This window comes from Eschrichtius robustus, chromosome 14, assembly GCF_028021215.1.
Source record: "Eschrichtius robustus isolate mEscRob2 chromosome 14, mEscRob2.pri, whole genome shotgun sequence".
Classification (NCBI taxonomy): Eukaryota; Metazoa; Chordata; class Mammalia; order Artiodactyla; family Eschrichtiidae; genus Eschrichtius; species Eschrichtius robustus.
Genome location: NC_090837.1, coordinates 11,666,686 through 11,686,191, shown reverse-complemented (window position 1 = coordinate 11,686,191; position 19,506 = coordinate 11,666,686). Strand labels below are relative to the sequence as shown.

The following is a 19,506-nucleotide window of genomic DNA, read 5'->3' as shown; positions in this document are numbered from 1 at the left end:
CATTTATATGAAAAAGCCTCCTCCGTCCCTGATATCAGAGAATCAACTTTCTTTGGAGGCTGTTCTTTATAAAGGTGTCCAATTCTTATCCTGTCAAAAGGGAGAAGTCGGTTATATGCATCACACGCATAGGCCTCGCTGCCAAAGGACAAGAGCAGAGTCTGAAGCTAATGGCTGGGGGTGGGGTGAGGGGCTCAAGGAGGCGGCCCAGAGCCTCTCAGACTACACTGTACATGATATTTCAAGATAACCACAAAACTTAAATTTTGCCCAATCCATTCCCAGCTGTCTTGTTGTACTCACTAGTTTTAAAAGGTGATTTTTTTTTTCCTTAATGGAAAAAATGAAACGGCAAGCCAAAAGCTTTTAACTTTCTTTCCTTCGATGAAAGCCTCTCATCTTGAAAAGAAGTGTTTTTCTTTCAGCAACAAAGGCAGCAGAGGAGAGACTCCTCTGCTTTTTCAACACGTTTTATCATGGTACACAGGCCTCCACAAAGCACCTAGTAAGAAAGCCAAAGGATAAGATGTTGCATTTCTTTTAAAATAATTTAAAATATATTAAATTTTCCAAAGGCAGATTTTGTTTGAATGAGGTGTCTTGATTAGATAACTATACGCCACGAAGAACAGTACTTTTAGGGAGCTAGTTGTGTTTAGGGGCAGAGTTGAGACTGGCTGATGAGTCCAATGAGGTGAAGCAGTCAAGCAGATCTTGTACAGAAGAAAACCAGCTGAAATGATGACGACACCAATTCTTCACACAATTAAGAGACATCTTCACAACTGTTGGAATTAAGTACTATGGTTTTTAGATACCATTGAGAGAAACACAGTTGTACCTTAACATCTGTTGAGAAAATACAAATAAATACGCTAACTGGCGAACAACTGACAGATAACTCAGTAGCCACTGATACCGTCATGCAGTTGAGGAATACGTCCCGTGTAACATGACACACAAATCTGGCCTCCGGCACATGCACACCGTTGTTTCTTAAAAAAAAAAAAAGCCAAGTCTAGTGTCTGTATCAGGAGCACGGCCTCTGAGTCACCTGGACTTCAGTTAAGCTAAGTAATATCTCACACTAGACGGCTCTGTGAAAACTGTCCTGTGGGTCAGGAGGAAGGAAAGCCCTTGCCCACATCAAAGCGACTGACCAGCAGGAGAGAACTTTCACCAACACCTCCTCTGCATCCGGATCAACGACGGACACCCAGCAGAAGCCACACTCCAGTCGAGGGAGTGGAAACTTCTTGGAATCAAAATGACCAGAGAGGGTCCAGCACTGCTGTGCGTAAGTGGACTGAAGGTTAAGGTCAGGCTCCGTCACTGCGGAAGTGGAATCCCTCTTCTACGACTGACCCTCACAAGTCATGGGGAAGAGACCCCTGGCGAGGCCACTGGAATCTGGTTTTGCTACATTCTGTTCACAATCCCAAAGAGAAATTCTATCTCAATCCAGGACCAGATGTTTGGCCCATTACTCCAGCTACTTGTCAGGAAGATTTATCCTGCTACAGAGGAAACAAGTAAGACTACGGAGACTGGCTTAAAAAGTCCTGTACGTGAGGAACTCTTTCATTTTCTTAGGGATTGGCAGTGCTAGCACTTGGTACGTTGTTAGGAAACTTCGAAGGGCTTTCCGGCATAAGTGCTTCAGTGATGACAGGACCCGAGGAGCCGTCCAGAACTGGACGTGGCCATCCCTTGTCCTGAAATGAAACGGAAACCAATGCGTCACGGCAGACCTTGGAAATGTATGTTTTCACTGGGATAGACATCAATGCTCCTACTCTGACTTGCACTGGCAGGAGACTCTGGAGAGTGAAATGCAACCTGGACCTTGGAAACGGATGTAAAGGCTGTGGTGCTGAATAATTAAGGCTGCTGAGGGCATCAGGAGAACTCAAAAGACACCTCTGGTTCCAAAGTGCTGTCTCTGTCACTACAGCCCTTTATAAATCATACTATGGGTTCAAATGTAACAGGGAAGAGTGCCACCTATTGAATTACAGATGTTCCCTGTAAGGTGGTCTCTGCCCTAAATGGTTTCCTATATAAATTCTGCATCACCTTGGTTTCTGCTTCCTTGCAGACTTGGCCTGTTAGGTAGCATGAATTGTAGATCTTTCACGTTTACATTTAGGTTAAATATTAAGACTAAATGATAAACTATATTAGCAGAAGAGAATATCAGAATTTTATGTACTCAGATTTCCTTAAAGGCTTCCTCACAGGCAAGAAAATTCTAGATGCTTTCTTTCCTTAAAAAGCTACATGGAATACTCAGCAGAAATCACTACCCATCTGTTCGGCTAACAGATACATACCCCGTGGCAATAACTCCACCATGTGGAAAAAATGTGCAGCAAAGACCATTGGTCATAGGAGCAAACGCAATTGGAGTTTTCAGTTCCAGGGCCCAGATCCTGAGGAGCCTGGAGGAGAAAGGGATGTGTCAGCAGACCTGGGGCCAGACCCCAAGGGTGATGCTACAAGCCCTTTTCAACACTTGCTCTGAGGCTGCGGAAAGAGGTTTCTCTTCGTTACCTGTCATCCGCTACCGTGGCGAGGTACAAGCCTTCGGGGGAGAAGCACACAGATCTCAGGGAGCTGATGTGGACATCGCTGTCATCCATGGGGGGGTTGAGCTGGGTGTGGCTGAGGAGGACACAGGACAGTAGGTGGGCCTGGAGTGATGGCTGCCCTCCGCCCTCCGCCTTTCATCCCCAGGCAGGAGGCCAAAGTGCCATGGCCAAGAAAAGGTTCCAGACACGTCTCGTACCCCATGTGGAAAACCTGGGGATTTGCAGACTGGAAAAGACGACTGGAAACAAGTGCATTTCATACAGCTCCAGTGTCTCGTGGAGGGGGCTGAAGGATTACTAACATTCCCTGTGCTAATTTCCTTATGCAAAGTAGGTCAGCCCTCACTTTAATGCCACAGTACAAACCGAAAGTCTTTTTTAGGCTAAGATACATGATAATTATAGGACTACCCATTATTTGCTTCAGAAAACAACAGAGACAAAGGGAAAAAGTAGACCAAGTTGGTGAGAACATGAAAATTCACTTTGGAAATAACAGTTTCAATAAGAGGATCATTCTGAACCTGTTACTACAGTTATTAGTAAATGGAAAGAAAGAGTCACTGTGAGGTTTCATAACGCTGAATCCAAAGCAGTACAGAGAGCCTCCTATAGCCGGAGACTTGAAGGCACTCGGGGCTAATTTGAGAATTGACAATGAAACACTGCTGCATGCCAGTGCCTTAGAATAAGCACAAACACACTGTGTCCTGGACCAAGACAGGTTTCCCATCGATCACCCCACCGGGAAGCCGAAGCAGGGAGGCAGTCCTTACTGGAGTGACCGCAGCCGCTCGCCAGTGTAGGGGTCCCACATGATCACATTGGTATCGTAAGAAGCCGTGACGAGCAAGGCAGAGTCGGGGGAGAAGTCACAAGAGACCACGCTGCTTTGGTGGCCCTCCAGCTTCCGGATTAATGTGTAGGACCGCATGCTCCACAGGAAGACCTGTGGGAAGAACAGGTGCCTGGTCAGGGCGGAAACAGTGCTCAGGACGTGAACAGTGAGGGGAAGGCACAGCCTTGCCTCTCCAGGCCACACAGCCAGGGGAAGCTAAGTTCTCCAGCCCCTTTTCTATGTTTCTTCTAGAACATGTCGTACTGGCCTAAATAAAGTGACAGGTCTGAATTCTTGAGGCACATAACCAACAAACACGCTCAAGGAGCTTACTTTAGGGGAGAATCAACCAACCGACCTCAGGAAGACGGCAGCCAACATGGCTCAGGGGAGGCTTCTGGGTCCTGCTTCTGAGCGCTCTTAGCAAACAGGGCAATGCATGCCGAAGACCTAAGCCAAGGGCTACCTCGTCCTTTCACTTGAAACCAAAACTAGGGGTCAGAGGTGAATTCCTGGTCACCCAACAGAGCCATCTGACACCCCCCTCCGGTTTACAGGACCACAGAAATCTGCCCCACGGCTGTAGGTCTGACCTAGCTCCTTACTTGAAACCTTTCTGAGAGTCATTAAAAGAAGTATTTTCTTTTTTTTCCTTTAAGAAAACTCTCACTTTCACATAGTTCCAAACCTCAAATCAATGATTAACCACCTGGGCTGTACCAAATAGTGGACTCTTTAACTTTCCCAAGTCGGTCACAGCAAACAACAGCTCAATGTAGATATAAAACTCAAACAATCGGTTCGCAAACTGTTCCTGGGTTTCTAGTACTTTTGTTATAACAGACAGGATTTCAGGACAAAGTTCAACGAGCTACTGTACATTTTATGATTTGAATGGAAATCCTAATTAGGTGGATTCAAATTACATGGTTCAAAGGAAATCTGGATCCACATGTGGGTTGCAACTTTTAAAATCGTAGACTCCGACGGGGAAAGAAATTTAAAAAACATGGCTTTCCCATCTCGTGAAGGCAAACAGCCCTCCCATGACATGACGGGAAGCGATCTGCTTCCAAACACCTCCTCTCGTTTGGTTTGTGTCAAAGTGCAAATCAGAAAAGGAGGGGCCTCAGCCCGGCAGCGTGCCTCCCGCTGGGGCTGATTTGCAGGTGGCTTTGGAGGACACTGGCTCACTTACCCTCTCACGCACGAGGCCGCTTCAGGCCTCCATGTCTCCCTGAACCGAAGCAGCAAAGGGCACCCCAAGTTTGAGACTCACCGACTTCTCCCCAGCTGCAGAACACAGCATGCTGCAGTCTGGCGAGATGGAGCAGCAGTAAACCCACTGCAGGTGGCCTGATAACACCTGAATCTGTTTACCTGTCAGAGAAATGGAGCACACGGTGAGCCGACTCCCAAGACCACAGAGCAGGAAGCCTGAAGAACCGGCGGTGGTGCCTCCCCCCCAGCCCCGCCCACTATATGCAGCGGTTCGCTAGCAGCTGAGCCCACGGGCCCCTTTTTTAACGCAGAGAAAGAAATATGACAGGATTTGTCATTTAAATGCCTGAAATCCATTAACATGACGTTATAATGCCCAAGGGAAATCATTACCTACTGTTTCACCAAAATCCGCAAGGTCAGTGGGACAAAGGCTGTCCACAGATCAGGTTTGATACATTCCTTTGATAGCAGAGAACATTCTTTTCAGGTCCCCCAACCACCTCAATTACTTTCAAGCATCCTTCCAAATTTGAGAGAGTGTTTACCTTCAAGTCTCTGTCATTTACACTCTGTAATGGTTTCCCCCTGGCCACAAGGATCCCACTCTCACCCTCCTCCCACCCTCACCAGGATGTCCGGATGAGCAGTGGTGCAGCATAATTAGGGCCACATGCTCTGGAGGCAGGTAAACTCGGCCTTGAATCCTGGCTCCACTGTTTACTCAGTGCATAACCCTAGGTCACTCACGTCATCTCTCCAGATCTCCATCTGGGAAAAAACTAAATGCCCATCAACAGAGGAATGGATGAATAAAGGGTAGTATTCCACCTGTTAAGTCAGATGAAATTAAGGAACTAGATTTTCCATGGAGTACTGTCTAATGAAAAAGAAAAAAGCAAAATGCAGAAAAAATGTGAAGAATATGATTCCATTTTTGTGAAACAATGACCCCCAAATCCATAAATGTAAAAGTGAGTGTCTGGGACTTCCCTGGTGGCACAGTGGTTAAGAATCCGCCTGTCAACGCAGGGGACACGGGTTCAAGCCCTGGTCCGGGAAGATCTCACACGCCACGGAGCAACTAATAAGCCCGTGCGCCACAACTACTGAGCCTGTGCTCTAGAGCCTGTGAGCCACATCTACTGAGCCCATGTGCCAGCGCGCCTAGAGCCCGGGCTCTACAACAAGAGACGCCACCGCAATGAGAAGCCTGCGCACCACAACAAAGAGTAGCCCCCGCTCGCAGCAACTAGAGAAAGCCCGCACACAGCAACAAAAACCCAATGCAGCCAAAAATAAATAAATTAATTTTTTTAAAAAAGTGAGTGTCTGAATAGGATTATGCAAGTATAGAGAAAAATATGGAAGGCAACATGGAAGGGTCTTATTTAGCATGGGTGACAGGACTACAGGGGGATTCTGGAGGAATGCAAAGGAGGGGAGGATGAGAAAGTTTGCGGGGAGAAGCCCCAGAAAAGGGGGGAAGAATGTATATGGTCATACATATGCATTTAAGAATTCATGTGTATGTGTGGGTATACAGAAATAAATTTTATGAAAGTCAGTCATGGTTTCTTCAGCTCTCAAGTAAGAAGCGTACCTGCTCCCCCGGGGTAGGTGTGAGTGAATTAATCACGGCAGGGTGGGAGGGCAGGGCCCCGTGCCCCGTGCCCGGGGACACTACTTGAGTCCCCTCCTCTCCTTGAGAAGCCCTAGTGACTGGCCTCGTCCATTCTGCCCACTCAGTCCCCTTCAGCGAGTCCTCCCTGCCTGCCTCAGCTGGTGGCAAGGTGCCTGCGCCGCTCAGTAAAAAAGGCGCTGTGCCTGAGCACCCTCCCGGCCAGCAGGCCCACCTCAGACCGCACGGCCACAAGCTCCACAGCAGCGGGCGGACAGCACCCAGGGCGCGCTGCGCGACTCGATGCCTTCAGAGGACGACACCACAAGCACCTCCTTGGTTGCCTGACAAGTTACCAGGCTCGTTTCCGAGAGGGCAGGGACGGGGCCCCTCTCGTGGTGTGCAGAGCTGCACAGTCACCGCTCGGACTCTGCGTCGTCAGGGACGAGGGGGCTCTTCATGAACCGCCCACGTCCCCATTTCCTCCTTCCCTGTCCCTCCACGCCTGCGAGGGAGAAATGGCCCGGCGACCAATTCCCCTTCCCTGTGTCACCTTCCCAGCTGAGGAGCAACACCAGAGATGTCTGGAATTCTTCGGCGGGCTGCTGCACTAAAGCTGACCGCCCCCCTCCCCACCCCAACCTGAGAGGATTCTTCTAGACCTAGATTCCACTGTGCAAAGAAACTTTACTTCTAACAGCAAGTACCCAACATGGATGAATTCTTCCAGATCAGTGGTTCTCAACCCAGGGAGACTGTGGCCTTTATGTTGACACTGGGCTATGTCTGGAGACATCTGTGGTTGTCGCCACTGGAGAAGGTGCTACGGGCATCTCACGGGTTAAGAGGGCAAGGATGCTGTCCACACCAGAATGCACGGGAAGGTCCGTAACAAAGAATTATCCAGCCCAATACGGCAAGAGTGCCACAGCTGAGAAAACCTATTCTACACCATGTATTTTCGAGACGGGTGAAAACTGGTTCTTGATGGCCAGAAAAATCTGACCTTTCTTTATGTACAAAGCACAGATATGCATCCAGTACCTGAAGAGATATTCAATATATTTTTGGTGTGAAAATCTCCCAGGTGGTGAAGGGGCTGGGGGGTGACTAGGAAAAACATGTCTAAAAAGTCTCCTTAGGAGGCAATAACAGAAAAAAGGTTGAGAAACACTGTTCTGGACAAAATGACACTGGTCAAGTAGAGAGAGGGGCAAATACAGTATTTTGGGGCTGCCAAGTCATTCCGTCACCTCCATACCATGTTTATTCAGGTCCCAGATGCGAAGAGTCTTATCTCGGGATGCAGAAACCAAAATCAAACTGCCACTGGGTGTGAAGCTCAGATCTCTCACGACGTCTTGGTGGCCAGACAGATTCAAAAGCAGGAGCCCTAGCGTGAGAGAGAGGGGCACTCGATCAGGGGAAGAGGCAGCTCTGGTTTACAGGTCACAGCCACACCCCTCAGCCAACTGGCGGCCCCTCTGGTCCCTGATTGGAACGTGCACGAGAGCCCCCTGGGGCCTGATCCCAGCCAGAAATGACCTACCTGTCTGTACCTCCCAAATCTTGATCTGCCCATCGTTGAGCCCTGTAGCAAGAATCAGGCAAGAGACGTCTGGCACCTGGGGATGGTGGCGTGCCCAGAGCTTCCTGCTGGGTGGAGAAGGCCACGGGCTGAAGGCCAAGCCCCAGACAATCTGCCCACAGTCCAGTGTCTTCTCTTTTGGGCTGCCTCGCCCTTTTGTATCATTTTTGCTGCTTCGGCTTTTGGCTTCGAACCCTTTAGGGATGCTGGGGAAAGCAGAGAGTTCTTAATGAGTCTGAAATTGCCACCAAGTCAATCGACTTTTCATTCTGGGGTATCTAAGCCTTTGAAAGCCTAGAAACAAACAGGCCTTCAGTGAATTCTAGTACGACCTTTCTTCTTGTTTTTTTTTTTAGAATTCGTGTAACAGAGACTTCACTGGCCGTGGCTCATCCCATCTGTGACAGCCCTGCAGTGGGGCGACCTGCCTTGTGGGATAACTAGATCACAGATGCTCCAGGGAGCCATTTGCTTCTTCAGAAAGTTCTGCTGGGTTTTGGTGCGTGGAAGGAAAGATGCACTCCATGTTTCTCATGAGAAAGAAAGCATGCTGTAGGTTTGGAACTAGGACAGAACTTAGAGCCTGAATAACCATCTGCCACTCTTCTGCCTCATACCCCCCTTATCTCTAGCTTACAAAGTCCCCAAGGAGCAGGAAAATAAACCCATTGTTCGGGCCAACAGTTTGCTTGGTACACGCTGATTTCCACCTTCACTCACTTTGCTCCGATCAATGAATGAGGCTCTTTCATTTACTTCTCGGATGGCACATCCAGTCCAGGAACCAACCAGCAGGGCAGTCAAGGAAAGAACTCACAGAGCTGTTCAGGGGCACGCTGACCTCAAAGATATCGTGGCCCAAGCCTTTCCTTTTACCTTCTACTTATGCTGAAACACAGGCCCAGACAAGCTAAATAAGACTCCGTCCCTAAGAAACAGGGCCCTGCCCACCACTCTGCCTCGCAGACAACCTCTCAAAGGCATGAGCAATTAAACAGTCCTGGGGTTCGGCCCGCAAACGCAGAACACTTATCTGCGGTACACTTTATCACTGTAAGTATTCAGTCCTGCTTTGCTACATGGCTCTGATCACACCCCGTGGTTTATCGAACCGGGGGAAAGAGTGATGATAAAGCTGGGACTCAGTTCCATGAAAAATCCTATAGCCAACATACATGCAGCTGAACCTCTTTCTGTATTACATCTGTTCCCGAAAAGTTAAGTAAGTCATATTTTTGCCAATCGCATCATCGAAATATAGTAAAGAATTGTAAGCAAGCTCACCTACAGAACTAGAAGGGAGAGATTGGGGCAAATGTGGGCTCCCTCGGCTCTGAAAGTCTGTCATTGTAAAGCAGAGGCTGCGGGAGTGTGCCCGGGAGGGCAGTCTGTTCCGTACGCGAAGCTGTCTCCCACCTCCACCAGGCTCGTCTGCCCACCTCTCGCCTAGGGATGTGTTCACGCTCGAGCAGCAGAGCTGACTTGTCTTGACAGAGACATACGGCCCCCAAAGCCAGAAATATTTACTATCTGGGCCTTTATAGAAAAAGTGTGCCGACCCCTGGTCTAAATGGCCAAACGGGGTCTGAAAATTTGTCATTCTGACAGAACATCTGAAATGTGACACTGAATGTCTTTTCAATGAAGCCCGCCCAATCCACACCCGGCCCCAGCCAGGCCGACACACGCACTTCGAAGACCTGCCGGGCCCTGACTCGGGGGCCTGAGTTGGCCATCCAGGGGAGAAGCACAGAAAAGGCAGGCTATGGGGAGAGCTCTGTAGGCCAGCTCAGAACCTCCAAAGTTACCTTTCTTTTTTTTTTTTTTATAAAATCCTGATTTCTGTATTTGAATTAAGGGATACATCTGTAGCTATTTTATTCCAAAGGAATTAAGGCACACTGACATAGTAATTCATTTTACTATCATAAATTTAACATGTTAGGGGTAGAGATAACTTTCCTGGGGTCACAAAATCGGGGGCAGAACGGGAACTAGTAGTCAAGTCTTGGGTGTCCTAGCCTAGTGTTCAGCACATGCCCTGGACTTCAGAGTCTGCAATGAATTCAAGGGATGAGCTACATGGGAGGTGGCAGATGAGACTGTGGGAGGGGGCCGCTCGGGGCCAGGGACAGTCATTAGGAGAATTTAACTTCACCAAAATTGAATTTTCAGCAAATTTTATTTCTAGAAGTAGTAGTACATTTATCTAGTTATTATCAATTATTTGCTCAATATCAAAAGCACTACATTATATGATTTTTTAAATATAATAATCCTAACAAGAATATAAAGGCCCCAGATTTCCCCTTTTAAAGGACTTTAAAAATAACAATTATTTTAAATTATAAAATTAATAGTGAAACATGGGGAAATTTTGGAAATGAGAAAATTATAAAAATTACCCAGCTCCTAATACCACTCTAACCACAGTAAACACTGTATGATGAATTTTTATTTATGTGTACATTCACATGTTATTCAAAAACAAATTTGGGATCATACTGCAAATACAGTTTCATAGCTTGCTTTTTTTCAGTAAGCCTTGTACTGTAAGCATTTCCTCAAGTTATTATTCTTCAAAATGTGTGATTTTTCCCTAAAACAAGTAACTGCTCATTTAACATATTAAACAATATTTCCCTCATTATATTAAACAAAAGATACACATAAAGGGTTAATGCTCAAATTTACATTTTCCCTAATATTGGAAAGATATATTTATGTATAGTAATATATATATTTGAAAACAAGAGTGATTTTCAAGGAAGTAACAGATTTCCCACTTTATACGTTTTAAAAAATATTTTTTCAGACTACAAATCTACATCAGATTTAAGTCTGGATATGAAGTTGAGTCCCTTGTATTTAGACTGGGGGAATCAATAAATAATGATCTTGGCATTACCATTAAATTGAGTATAGAAGGAACTAAAAATTGTGATTAATAAAAACAAAAAACACATACAACAATCTTTGATGGCTACAAAAATACACAGCAATGCCACAATTTTCTTAAGCGTTCTCTCATCACCAGATTTTAAGCTATTTCTGATTTTTAACTATCATATGATTAATTTCATGTTGAAAATCAGTGTATGTAAATGGATGACCTCCCATTTGCAGCAACATGGATGGACCTAGAGATTGTCACAGTAAGTGAAGTAAGTCAGACAGTGAAAGACAAATATCATGTGATATCACTTATATGTGGAATATAAAAAAAATGGTACAAATGAACTTATCTACAAAACAGAAATAGAGGCACAGATGTAGAACACAATCTTATGGTTACCGGGGATAAGTGACGGGAGGGATAAATTGGGAGATTGGGATCGACATATACACACTACTATATATAAAATAGATAACTAATAAAGACCTACGGTATAGCACAGGGAACTCTACTCAATATTCTGTAATGACCTATGTGGGAAAAGAATCTAAAAGAGACTGGATATATGTATATGTATAATTGATTCATTTTGCTGTACAGCAGAAAATAACAACATTGTAAATCAACTATACTCCAATAAAAATTTTTAAATAAATAAATAGATAAATAGACGACCCCATTTCTGAGATTCCTAATCGCAGGAAGAACAGTTTTAAGGTCCTCGAAATGGCCTTCCTTCCAGCAAGTGCACAAATTTATACTCCTCAACCCCAGCAGCGTGCAGAGTACCCACCTCAGCAAAAATTTTCATCAGCGTTACCTATTATATCAAGGCAACAAGTTTCAGACTGAACTAACAAAAAACTTAAATCTAACGTGCTACTTGTAAGAAATGCTTAAAGCAAAACAAATGAGACCCTCATGGGCAGGGGCCATGTTTGATTTATTTCAGGATTCTCAGCCCCTGGCTCTGGGTCAGGCAAGGAAGACTGCAACAACTGTTGGCTGAGTAAATAAATACAGACGTAGAGTTGCCCTGTGACAAATGAAAAAAATACTGATGCTGGGCCATCTGACTGGGAGCTCACAGCATTCAGATACTGGGACTTGTCCAGCCCAGAGAAAGAAAAGCTAGTTAATATCAGGAACTGAACTTGGTTGATAATAAAAAAAGGCAACTAGCCAACTTTAAAATGGACCAAGGATCTGAATAGACATTTCTCCAAAGAAGACATGCAAAGGGCCAATAAGCACATGAAAAGGTGGGCAAGATCAGTAGCCAGCAAGGAAATGCAAATCAAAACCACAATGAGATGCCACTTTGCTCCCACTAGGATGGCTACACTATAATCAAAAAGACAGTCGATAACAAGTGTTTGTGAGGATGTGGAAAATTTGGAAATCTCCAACATTGCTGGTGGGATTGTAAAATGGTGCAACCACTTTGAAAAACAGTCTGACAGTTCCTCAACCAGTTAAACACACACAAAAACATATACCCACACAAAAACTTGACGTAAGTGTTCACAGAAGCATTATCTAATAGCCAAAAAGTGAAAACAACCTGAATGTTCACCAGCGGATAAACTTATAAACAAAATGTGTCTCCATAAAATGGAACATTATTTGGCAGTAAAGGGAAATGAAGTAAGGAAGCATGCTACAACATGGATAACCATGAAAACAGCATCCTAAGTGAAAGAAGCCAGTCAACCGACTACATAGTGTATGATTTGATTTGTATGAAATGTCTAGAATAGACAAATCTATAAAGACAGAAAGTAGATTAGAGGCTGCTCAGGGCTGGAGAGCAGAGGGGGATTAGAGGGTTTCTTTTTGGGGTGACAAAAATGTTGTAAGATTGATCATGGTGATGGATGCACAACTCTGTGAATATTCTCAAGTCACTTAGCTGTATACTTTATTTATTCTTTTTGTGAAAGACAAGTTTATTTGCCTCCAAAGGACTCAGGTAATTTAGAGAAATTTAAAATACAGTTAGTTGGTAAGGGGGAATCATCCCAAATCAGCAGCTGCCGAATGATCAAGCCTAACTACCCAGTTGGGCCTCTAGCTGTATACTTTAAATGTGCAAATTGTATGGCGTGTAAATTATATCTCAGTAAAGCTGTTAAAAAAAAAAAACTCGGGGCTAACATAATCTCGATGGAGTTAATTTTCACAGGTACAGAATGTGGGATCCTGGAAACCTCACTGATCAATTCCTGAATGGTTTTGGCCACCTTCTCTCTCCTGCTCTCGGGCAGGGAGTCATCTGGGAGAGCGCTCAGTTCCCCAGGACTCCCTCATTCCCTTGGGTGTGAAAGAACTTACAACTGCTCCTCCAGCGGCCAGGGGATCAGCTTGACAATGCAGTGTCCTTGAGACCAGGCGAACCAGGAACCATCCGGAGAGAAGGCAACGCTCCACGTTTCACAGCTTGACTTCCAATCAAACTGATGGGGGCGCCCGGGCTTGAGTTCGGCCAGCAGCAGTGGCTCCTCTGGGGCAGGAGACAGCATGCTTCAAACAAGCACCCTCACCTCGAGGGAAAGGGCAGAACCAGGCCCCTGACCACCTTGCTGACTCAGAAACTGGAAAGCCACCGAGGTCTCCCCACGGCAAAAAGTAACAGTCCGGATCCTGGGAGGGAGTTGTCATTTAAATGACCTGGGGCAATAACAGTAGCCACAGGCCAAATTCCAGTGGGGTTACTCAGTTCTGGCATCCTGACTGCTGGTTAACCATGACTCAGAGTAACCTTTGTAAGAGTGAGCCCAGTGAAGGGAGGCTTCATTTTCCTATGAAAGCCCGAAGAGGAAGAAAGGAGACAGGCCAGGCAAGGATCAGACGGTGCTGATGAGGAGGCCTTCAGATGCACTTAAGGTCTCTCCAAAAGAACCTGCTACTGGGAAACAGGTGAAAGAAGGAATATCTGAAACTCACAGGCTCCCTCTCACTCCCCATCATCCCCCCCATCATCAAGGCTAAAATGTTCAGCACTGGCCCTGCTTCCTGTCACTCAGACTTCTTGATCTGGCCTCCCACTTCCATCTCCTCTCTATTCTGGCCTAAACCTTCATCCCATCTTGCCCCGATCTTTTACAAGACTCTCCTGATGCGTTTTCTCCTGCCCCCAGGGACCCTGCTGAAGCTGAAACGCACATCACATCATGACATTTCTTTCAAATACATTCCAAAGCTCCCACCTGCCTACCAGATAAAGGCAGCTGAGCCCCGGCCTCCCAGCCCACCCCACCGGCCCCAGCCTCCCCTTTCCGGTCTCCCTGCACACCACACGCCGGCCACACACACCTCCCTGTTGTGCCCCAAGTAGCTCATCTGAGTTCACACCTAGACTCATTTTCTGCTTATGAGAATCCCACTGAGATTAGCAGCCCAGAAGCATACCCAGATCTCACACTATCAAAGCAGAAGGAAGTCCCACTCTCCCTATTTCTTTCTCTCCTGTAATGACAAGTTTCCCTCTGCCCCAACGCCACCCCCAGCTGGGAATTTACGCAGCCGCCTTCAAATGCCAAGCCGATTCAATCCTTGTTTCTTTTGGGGGGGTGGGGGGGAGCGGAGGCCAGCACAGCGACCTGTGAAGGGCGGGGGCTGGACCGGTGCTTCTTCATCGACCTGAAGGGCAGTCCCCAGTTCAAGTCTCTCCTCCAGCGGAAGATTCTCAATGGCTGACAAAGCTTGTAAGTTCAAGGCCTTCAGAACTGATTTTTTGACCGCTATGATTGCGTTACATACGAATATAAAAACTGGCTTCCATCCTGAATGAGGTCACTGTCTGATGTGTATGTTCCACTTTAGCAGTTTTGAGACTTTGACCTTTTTATAGCTGTTACCAGATAGATACTAATTTAAACAGCCCCTATTTCGTATATTTTAAGACATATCTTTATAAGTCTTCTCAGTTTGACCTTGTTAAAATCAGGATGTGTCAAGCAATGACTTTTCATAGTTAAATAGGCAGTATTTTTTTCAGTGACACATACTGGCAATACAATCCATGATATCCTGGATTCAATGAAACAGATGGTAAACAGACGGTAAACATGCATATATGTATATAATATTTATACGTATATATATATATTTTCTGACATATGCATTATAGGAAAATACATGGGTACATCTTGTTTCATGAAATAAATGTGCTGCTGAAAATTCTGTCTTTAAATAGAATTTTAATAAATCATATTAAGCCTTTATGGCTTTGTTATTTAAAGAAAATTTAAGGATGTTTCCTTTGTAAAGAGAATATTCATTCCCTGAGGTTCTATGCTTAAATCTAGGTTTTAATATATCAGATCTGTCTAAATTGGCATTTGTATACGCCCAGGTAATTCCTCCTAGAAATCTGTATGTGTTTGCACAGGCGATCCTTTCACTTACACAAGTACTTGTGTATCTGAGCACAGTCCTCTGGCTGTGAATACCCGCACGGTAAGAAGTTACTTTATACCGTAAATCCAAAACAAGACCCAGTGTTACGCAGCAACCCCGTGGCGTTTATTCCCATTATTTCTAGGTATCTTCTTAAGGTAAAAGAGCCCTATTCTGTTGATGCCTCCCCATGGGGTCCAGTGGTTCTCAGCCGGGGGCACTTTTGCCCCCTAGGGACATGTGGCAACGTCTGGACACGTTCTGGTTGTCGTGACCAGAGGCGGTGCTACTGGCATCTAACGGGTGGAGGCCAGGGATGCTGCTCAACATCCTACAGTGCACACGGCGGCCGCTACGACGAAGAATTATTTTGCTCAAAACGTCAGTGGTGCTGAGAAACCAGATGGAGTCAAATATTAAACGACACTGACTGATCTGGAGGTACATTTTCATCACCTGACTTCATTCCATCCTGGTAATATTCACACTTGGTTCGCTTCCTCCACGATACGCACGTTATCCATCCTTTCGACACCACGGAGGCTCCACACAATGTGAAAAGGGGTCACCCCTGACTTCTCTCTTTTCTTTACCTCCCAAACCAAATCCATTAACAAGTTCTACTGCATCTGCTTCCAAAAGACTTGCCAAACCTAACTTCCCTCCATCTCACGGCTGCTATTCTAACCTATGCAACATCGTCTCATCAACATTGGCTCATATATGCAACATCATTCCTCACTAAGCAGCCTCCTAGCTCCCTCTGCTAGGAGACTGCTCTCCTAGCTCCCCCTCTGGCCCCCACCACCCATTCTCCTCACCTTTCAGAGTGATCAGTTTCGATCACTCTTAGAATAAAATCCTCACCCTGCCCTAGAAGTCCTGGACACTGGCCTTTTCTCACCCCTTGACTATGCTCAATTAGTTCTGACCTCAGGGCCTTTGCACCAGCTATTCTCTTAGACTGGAATGCCTGCATGCCTGGCGCCTTCTCTTCCTCCAGGTCTCGGCTCAAAGGACAACTCCTTAGAGAGCCCTGCTCTGATCCCAAGTCAATGTCCTTCATAACTCCTCACTTTATTTTCTTTACAGCACAATCACCATTATGATTATTATCCGTCTCCCTCCAATTAGGACATCAATGCCACAGACAGAGCAGGGACCTTGTATGTTTATCCCCAGTGCCTAGCAGAGTTCCTGGCAGAGAGCAGGCACTCAGTAAATATTTGTGGAATAAATATACATGGTATCTCTCTATAATATAAATGAAATGAAGCCCCTTAGACTATTATGATGACTTTGCCAAACATTTTACATGAAATGCTTCTTAAACATAAGCCATACCCAGATTTCACACTCTATTTCTGTGATTTGGGGATTTAATCTCTTGCTATTTCAGGCTCAAGAATCCAAGGACTAAAATAAGAAAAAAAACGAAGGAACTACGGAGATTCTGAAGAGGAGGCTGGGCCCAAACTAAACTTGGCTGCTGGAAAAGAAAGCCATAATTAGTGCAGAACTTTAAAAAAAAAAAAAACCAGAGGCAAGAGGATCCAGCTTCATCTGGGATTGTACCTGCCCTGGCCCTTCTTGGTGAAAAAGCCTATGGATCCGAGTTTTCTAATTAAACACTGGGATGTGTTTGGATAATCAGGCGGAGTGGAAAGACATTTACCATGGGCCTCTTCTGTGAACGGAGATTTGCCTGAACACAGAGAGAGAGAAGCTGTGAATGACTCTAGCCAGCAGGAAGCTTGTTGATTTGTCCTGCCTTGAGATCTTCACATGAGATGTTCCATCGGTCCAGAAAACTCTGCCTGGCTGGCCCCGGATCCTTGCCCAGCTGCTCTGCCTACCATTCAGGCCTCAGTGCTGCTGTCACCTTCTCAGAGACCTTCCTGGCCTCACTATCCAAAGTGGCCCAGTCACTTTCTTTTCACTCCACTGAATTTTCTTTATAACTGTCACTCACACAACTTCTCTCGATTGCTTACTTGTTTTTATGCAACTGTTGTTTCTCTCTTCCCCACCCACATTCCGAACTGTTCACTGCTATTGGGCTGTGCTGTCCAATACAGTAACTGCTAGCCACACGTGGCTACTGACCTTCTGAAGTGTGGCAAGTCCCAATTACGATGGGCCATTAGGTACATGATACACACTTTACTTCAAAGACTTAGTACAAAAGCAAAAATCTAAAATTTTTCAATAATTATTCATGATTACATGTTAAAATGATAATATTTTAGATATGCGGGATTGGCAAAGATATAATTTTAAAATTACTTTCACCTGTTTCACTTTTTTTTTTAATGCAACTACTAGAACATTTCAAATTGCACATGTGGCTCGCGTTGTATTTCTATTGGCCGGTGCTGGCCTAGAGAGTGCCTGGCCCATAGTAGACACTCAATAAATATTTGGATGAATAAATACATTCTAACCACTACTCTGAAGATATCTACTGCTGTCCATTGCAATTAGTCCCATTACAATGGTCTTTATGCAGTTTCAAAAGACTAAAACTCTGGCCTTTTTTTTTTTTTTTTTTTTTAACGGTAGCTTGGCAGCTCTCAACAGCTCAGCCCACACCCCAAAACACAGTCGTCAATCATTAGGAAAAAACCCAGAACTGGAAACAGATTCCTGCTAAAAAGGGAGGCTAGCTCCAGATCGCTTTCAGATATAAACTAAAAGGAGTCAATGGAATAGACAGCGGAAGCTATAAAAAGATTCACATAAGATTTCAGGCAAACAGTAGGGGCCATTTAACAACAGTTCTATGGGTAACAAACTCACCGAAGAGAAAGCCCTTATCTAGATGGGAAGGCAGAGAGAGCTACCTCTACACCTGGTACTGAATGCCTGACTCCAGCAAACAAAGAAATGTCATTTCCCAAATTAAAAAGTTACACCACCCCAGGGAAAACCCTGATTTCAACCCACCCACCCACAATCCCTGCTCCATCAAAGATGCCAGGGAAACACAAAAACATCCACGATCAGAATCCTCCAGACCAGAATGAAGCTTGAACTTCACTGGAAGAATACAAAGAGGTTCTGGAACAAATTCTGAGCCTAGGCCTTGACCCCTTCTGAGAAATTTCCCCGGAGGAAACCGCCTTTAAGCATGGGAGTATATTCAAGAGTTGGGACTCCCAGAATAAATCACAAGCCCACCCCAAATTTCTATTAGTGGGGTTTAGGGGCAAAGTGGTTGGAAAGAAGCCTGAAGGACGCGTCTTGAGGTTTGGCCTTTGCATAACAAGCACACCATTCCCACTGAGGCTGCATGGTCATTTGGGCTGACCCTCCAAGGGCTTCCAATATTCTCCGACTTCCACACCGCTTTCTGATGACAGCTGTTAACAAGGAGAGAGGCAAGTACCTCACTCATCGGTGTATCCTAAACTTGTCCCCTCATCCATGTCACCAGGGATCGGCAGCCCGGCTCTACAAATCAGTCTCTATTAAGAGAGGCTTGGAATATGTGTTTTCAATAGGGATTCCAGACCCCATTTTCACGCACAGACAAGTTTGAGAAGCTCCCAACCACCCGCTGAGGCAGATACTATTATTAGCCCATTTTGCAGCTACAAAACAGACTTGGGTTAAGTGGTTCGTCCACTATCACACAGCCTGTAAGGAGCAGAGCGGACTCCCACCCAGACATCGAGTGCAGCACCTGGGCACCCACCCCCTCGGGTATCACTCCCCCCCCCCCCGCCCGAGGGCCTGGCGCCCGTCGCGTCCCACCCGGGCGGAGGCGTCGGGCTCCGGGCGCCCCCGACTGTCCCGGGGATGGGGATCCCCACCGCGCAGAGGCCCGTCCTCCCCGGGTCCAGTCGGCGGCGGGAGACGGGGTGGCGGCCGCTGACAGCGAAAGCGAAACAAAGCTGATCGCCCGGCGCGCACCCTGCCGCCGGCCGACGCGGACGGCCCAGGCCCGGCGCCCCCGCCGTCCCCACCCCCCGCCCCGGCCGAGCCCGCGCCCCACCCCCCCGGGAACGAGCCCGGCCCCGCCGGCGGGGAACGCGCACCACGGCCCCACTCACCTCCGGCCTCCATGGAGGACGCGCGCGGCCCCGCGGCAGGCGGCGGGCGCCTCAGCCCCCCGGGCCGCCGGCCCTCATGCCGCCCCCGCGCCGCCCGCCCCCGCCCCGGCCCCGCCGCCGCCGCCGCCGCCGCCGCCGCCGCCGCCGCCGCCGCCGCCGCGCCCGCCGCCGCCGCCCGGAGAGGCCATCAGCTGCTTCCCGTCACATGGCGGCGGCCGCGGGCGGGGACGCGCGGGGGGCGGGGCCGGGGCGGGCTGGAGAGAACCCGGGAGCCGGGCTGCGGGACGGCGGGGGG

General features: G+C 46.9%; 1 protein-coding gene across 3 annotated transcripts; it reads right to left on the bottom strand.

Annotated features, from left to right (window-relative positions):
- Positions 1–395: 395 nt before the first annotated feature.
- Positions 396–19,288, bottom strand: WSB2 (WD repeat and SOCS box containing 2). Of its 3 annotated transcripts, none has more exons than XM_068563583.1 (9): positions 19,212–19,288; positions 13,090–13,258; positions 7,821–8,065; positions 7,533–7,664; positions 4,709–4,809; positions 3,368–3,540; positions 2,554–2,664; positions 2,334–2,441; positions 396–1,715 (listed from the first exon to the last, which is right to left on the bottom strand). In XM_068563583.1, exons 1-9 carry the CDS (start codon positions 19,222–19,224, stop codon positions 1,553–1,555), a joined length of 1,215 nt encoding a protein of 404 aa, XP_068419684.1. In that variant the 5' UTR covers positions 19,225–19,288; the 3' UTR covers positions 396–1,552. The 3 variants fall into 3 exon arrangements, with proteins under 3 accessions (XP_068419684.1, XP_068419683.1, XP_068419682.1); XM_068563582.1 differs by having other exon boundaries at positions 13,090–13,660; positions 19,212–19,266; XM_068563581.1 differs by lacking the exon at positions 19,212–19,288 and having other exon boundaries at positions 13,090–13,958.
- Positions 19,289–19,506: the final 218 nt, after the last annotated feature.